General features: G+C 35.0%; 1 protein-coding gene across 1 annotated transcript; it reads left to right on the forward strand.

Moving 5' to 3' along the window:
- Positions 1-2101: 2101 nt before the first annotated feature.
- On the forward strand, positions 2102-3719 carry LOC114192003 (CBL-interacting serine/threonine-protein kinase 4-like). The gene has a single exon (XM_028081505.2). It carries the CDS (start codon positions 2168-2170, stop codon positions 3497-3499), a length of 1332 nt encoding a protein of 443 aa, XP_027937306.2. The 5' UTR covers positions 2102-2167; the 3' UTR covers positions 3500-3719.
- Positions 3720-6000: the final 2281 nt, after the last annotated feature.

The following is a 6000-nucleotide window of genomic DNA, read 5'->3' on the forward strand; positions in this document are numbered from 1 at the left end:
TTATAACCAGCTTTTGTCTGTAACTTATTCACCATATGTTGTATTTTCTAATAAAAATTATGTTTCTCAAACCATCTAAAAATTATGAACAATTTCAACTTAATTTTTGGTCATTCGGTTTAGAATATCATACATCGGTTTGTAATACTTTATATACTCATTTTGTTATATAAATATAAACCATTAATGGACATGGAGGAATAATTTGATTCCATGATGAAAATACCGCTAATTGTATAACAAACAAACTTGAACAAGTTTCATTAAAACGAACAAAAATATGTCAGAAAAGTTCACAGAGTCTGTCATGCATGGTAAATCCGTGAACGCTATGGGAAAGAAATGAACGCAAAATAGGGTAGGTTTCAATAAGTGCTTCTCCCGTTTAGCTAGTTTGATTGGTGGAAGCTTTGATAGAAAAGTGAAAAGAGAAGTTATAAAATATGTATAATGATTGACAGTGTATGATTTGCTTGCATATTCTGTTTCCAGCATTGTGGCCAATTTGTCACTCGCTTCTTGGCTATCCGAAGAAGAAAAGCAACCAAACGCGAAAAGTTGGAATTCTTGTGTGTAGAGTGAACGGTACGAATGCCTTCGCCTTCATAATAATTCTTTCTTGACAAAGATGGCACATTACACGATATTTTTGTTTACGGTTTACATTGTCGGCACTTGTATACACCAACAACTCTTTATTTAATTTCTGCCACTCTCTGCCTCTGTTTTTTTGTTCCATTCTATTCCCACTTTTTCTATGATTGTTTTATTTATAAAATATTTCACAATATAAATCAAATTAAATTTCATATATTTTTTTCTTAAATATTCTTGCTCAAGTTTGATATCAAGAACAAAATAAAGTCATCAAAAATTGAACCACAGTTAATTGATGGACACTTTTAGGATGATATGATTAAATATTGATAGATGTAGATAAAAGTAGTGTTATTTGAATAAGAAAAAGAACTCTTTTTGCTGGTTATAATTGAATTAAGGATAAGTCACTTTTTGGTTATTGCAATGTTGGTTGGGATTATAGAAGTTTCAGAAAGTCTTGTGGTAGATATGTAATGTCTTAATATATTAATTGATATATTAGATGTATAGTTAACCAATAGTGATATTAATTTAATCAAAATATTACACAAGTTTAATCAACTCTGTGCAAACAGTCTACCCGTTTTATATATATATATATATATATATATATATATATATATATATATATATATATATATATATTTTTTTTTTTTCATTTTCATTAATTAAGCTAAATCTTTAAAGAGTCTGATTTTAGATTATATAGTTATGGAAAATTATATTTATGGAGAAATATATCTTTCTTTAAATAGATTTTGATACCGAGAATCCAAGATTGAGTCTTTAATTTTTAACAAAAGAACTAATTTTGTTTGAGAGTTTTCAATCAACATTTGGGAATGCATAACCTAGTTCGGTTCAAAATAAAGTATCTTTTATTTTATTTTGTTTAGAAAAAAAGTATCTCTATCAAATAATTTAAGCTTGTAAAGTCATTTTTTATGTAAAACTTAAAATTTCATCCTGGAAACTAAAACAATGTTATCTTCCATGATTTAGTCCAAAACAACTTGCAAAAGTTCACACTTCATAATCCCTTTACATTAAAAATGATTAATAGTATTAGAAATGCATGCCAATGGGAGAGACGTGTATTTCAGTTAATGTGTAGAGATATTTGAAAGTAAAAGTAAAATGGTATTTAGCATGTTGGGTTAAGAACTTATATGGAATTATATGGAAGTGAGTGACGTCCTCCACTTGATTAAAATGTAGAAAGTGATGTAGTCAAGCATGGACTTTGTTTCTACGGCTAGGATCAATAGTGTTTTCTGGTAACAGTTGGTAAATAGACTCACCACCAAGCCCCAGCTAATAATATACTACGCTCAAAACGCTGTTCTAAGTTTAGATTCTCACCATAATTTCCTCTCTATTTCCCAAATCTCTATTTTTACGAAAGATTTTATTGTCATTCAGAAAAAAAAAAAAAATTTTAATTTAGAGTTCCCCGGTGAAAGCGAAACATCCCAAACCTACACCAAAACTTCTATATAAACCCAAATTTTCGCCCACACACTCTGTCCGTGGGCTACAACACTCTTCCGTTGAACAACGCACAACCATGGAACCGCCATTGCAACAGCAACCATCACCAACACCATCACCGCCACTGTCACCGCGCTCCCTCACCATCCTCGGGAAATACCAGCTGACGCGCCTCCTCGGCCGTGGCAGCTTCGCCAAGGTCTACCAGGCACGATCCCTTATTGACGGCGCAACCTTCGCCGTCAAAATTATCGACAAATCCAAAACCGTTGACGCCGGCATGGAGCCACGCATAATCCGCGAGATCGACGCCATGCGCCGCCTCCACCACCACCCTAACATACTTAAAATCCACGAGGTTATGGCGACGAAGACCAAAATTCACCTCATCGTGGAGCTCGCTGCCGGAGGCGAGCTCTTCGCCAAAATCGCCCGTCGCGGCCGTTTGCCGGAATCCACGGCGCGCCGGTACTTCCAGCAGCTGGTCTCCGCGCTCCGGTTCTGCCACCGCAACGGTGTGGCGCACCGCGACCTCAAGCCGCAGAACCTCCTCCTCGACGGCGAAGGAAACCTCAAGGTCTCCGACTTCGGCCTCTCCGCTCTGCCGGAGCATCTCAAGAACGGCCTTCTCCACACCGCATGCGGTACGCCAGCGTACACAGCGCCCGAGATCCTCCGCCAGAACGGCGGCTACGACGGGTCCAAGGCCGACGCCTGGTCGTGCGGCCTTATTCTCTACGTCTTCCTGGCGGGCTACCTCCCGTTCGACGACACGAACATTCCGGCGATGTACAAGAAGATTTCCCGGCGAGATTACCAGTTCCCTGACTGGATAACAAAACCGGCACGCTATGTTATATATAAATTACTGGACCCGAACCCGGAAACGAGAATGGGTTTGGAGGCTCTGTTTGGGAACCCGTGGTTCAAGAAATCATTGAAACCGGAAACGGCGGAGGAAAGCGCGTTCGGGTGGGATAACGTTTATGTGAAGGGTTGTTACTACGAAGGGGCTAAGTGTTCTGGTGTGAACGCGTTTGATATAATATCGATGTCTTCGGGGTTGAATCTAACGAGGCTGTTCGAAACGACGGCGGATGGTGGTAGTAGGAGGGAGAAGAGATTCACTTCGAGTGCGCGCGTGGAGGTGGTGGAGGAGAAGGTGAAGGAAGTGGGTGGGGTTTTGGGGTTTAAGGTTGAGGCTGGCAAAACCATTAACGGTGCAATTGCGTTGTTGAAAGGAAAGGTGGCTCTGGTGTTTGAGGTGCTTCAGATTGTGCCCGATCAGCTTCTTCTGGTGGCGGTGAAGGTCGTGGATGGTGCCTTAGAGTTCGAAGAGCATCACTGGGGTGATTGGAAAAATGCCTTGCAAGATCTCGTTCTCTCTTGGCACAACGATGAATCCTGAACTAATCTTACCATCAATCAATCAAACATGCATATGTACAGCTCTATTCTCATTCCTACTCTGTTCTGTTTTTTTACTAAACAACTTAGATGTTTGCCTTGTCACCAAATCCTTTTTCTTTTTATTTTCATTGTATCGCTTGTTTGTAGCTTAGTTACTGGTGTATTAATTTATGATGTTTTGTAAAAGAACAAAAAATACTACTACTTCTTATCATCTACATGGGAACGGTCTCTTCCTGCCTACTTGCTACTGTACCACACTAGGTAGTGCTTATTAACTATGAAAACTACTTATCACCTTAATCCAGACCGTATCTGGATGGTATCTGGATGGAGAATGCTTATCCATGCAAAAACAAATCATTTCCCCCATAAATATCTATTGCCTCATCAAATCTACGTCTTTGTTACAACAAAACCAAATCAAAACAAAAGTAAACAATTTATTAAAGGGCAAGATAATCCCAGGCAAATGAAGTTGTTTCAAATATGAATAATCAGTGAAAAAAAGAAGAAGAGAGTGGATCCTTAAACTTTACAAAACTTAAGCTCTACTCTCTCTCTCTGTCTTTATCTATACATAAGAGTTATTTATATACACATATTGTTTTTCTTGATTCCAAGGGCACCGTCGAGTTTAGTTACTCGGGAAAGAGACACAATAATATTTATATATATTGAAAACCATGTAGTCGGTTGAATCCAAGAATTATTGGGACCTGCGTTACAAAGTGGAGAGGTCCTAAAGGGCAAGTTGAGCAACTTTCAACGGCTCCAAGGCTCCAAGGAATGCATGTATAAAATAATTGTTAATGAAGTACTGTTCATAATAATACAATATTTGAAAGGAAGTGTAATCATGTGGATGCAATATAAAGCAAAAGCCTCAAGAACTGCAGCTTGTGTGAGGTGGAGAATGGTTGAAAAAGATGCATGTTACCCTACTCAATCAAATACACAGAATATAGGAAGTCAGAATAGTCAATTTGTATATATTGAAGCAACTCATGATAGTGTAAACGAATGGGGGAACCGCATTTTTTGTATCTTTGAATCATACATATTTTATCACCGTATTACTGCATGTCATGAATGATATGAAAGATTCCCAAAATAACAAAAGATATAACAAAAGATAGTTTTCTTTTTTTTCTTTTTCTACAACTAGCAACCTTATTTTACATTCATTGGAAAGAGAAAATTACAATTAATTTTGTATTACAAAATCAAATTTTGGGGAAAAAAGAAAATATAAAGTTTTTCCCATAAATAATTAATGTCGAGATTTAAAAATTTTAAATCTCAACATTAAAAAATTAATATTGATGATTTAATTTTTGAAAAACATAACACTAAGAGCACACTAGCGAAATCGTGTGATATAAGGGACAGAAAAAAAAATTCCATTAAAAATGTAAGAGCCAAATACTTTCATAATACATAAATTGACAAAAAAAAAGTAGACAATGATAGACTTGCAAGGGCCTCAAACATTTAAAACAAAAAAAAATGTATAAAGATGGTCAAGGTTATAAAAATATAGAAAATGAGATATCTATGTGAAGATTTAGGATTTTGTTTTGTGTGTAGTTTCTGAATGCTTCGAACCTTACTTCGGTGCTGACATTGAACAAAGAAGAAATAATGTTAATGCTTGGCTGAAAACAACAAATTATGGATGTAGCTCTAGAAGATAGATACAAGAAGATTAAATATTAATAGATAAATAGAAATGTGTCTGTTTGTGTTAGTGATTTCAAGAACAGCATTAAAATATTTACAAGTAGAAGATTATGCATGAAGTAGTAAATTCCCTTTTTATCCCTGCATTCCTTCTCTTAAACCACAATTATGGCTTTAATTCAAAAGGGACCACTTATCTTCATATCCTTAATTTCCTATTATTATATAGAATGTTGCTGGAAATATACCAAATTCTAACATGCTGATGGACCGTCCTTTTATTAAAGTTTTATTAAAACTTTTTCGTACTGAGTCGTGTTTTAGCATTATATATTTACTCGTACAACTTATTAGTCGAAGTTCTTTCTTAATTTTTTTTCTTTTTCGTTTTAACATAGAAGAAAATAATTTGGTCAATAAAAAATTAATATTAATTGATTTGATGAATTTTAAAATTTAAATTATTGACTGATATTTTTGTCAATAATTAAAACTGTCGGTAAAATTTAAATTTATTGGTAAGATCTATTTGTAAATTATAATTTTTACTATTGACAAATATTTTTATTAGTAATTTATCTAATGGTTAATTACGTCAGTCAGTAAGTTCTATGAGTAAATTTCACCGATAATTTTTAATTCCAAATATCGATGAATTTTTTTTTTCATTAAATATATCAGTGAAATGAATGCCAAATTTTTCACGTCTGATGATTATGAGATGATGGAATAAGTTACCTGTACAAAATCTTTGAATGTATTAATGTATGATATTGATATATCTTCAATTTGGAAAATATACAATAAATAAAAATA

Source organism: Vigna unguiculata, chromosome 7 (assembly GCF_037176805.1).
Source record: "Vigna unguiculata cultivar grain cowpea cultivar isolate G323 ecotype 2 chromosome 7, ASM3717680v1, whole genome shotgun sequence".
Classification (NCBI taxonomy): Eukaryota; Viridiplantae; Streptophyta; class Magnoliopsida; order Fabales; family Fabaceae; genus Vigna; species Vigna unguiculata.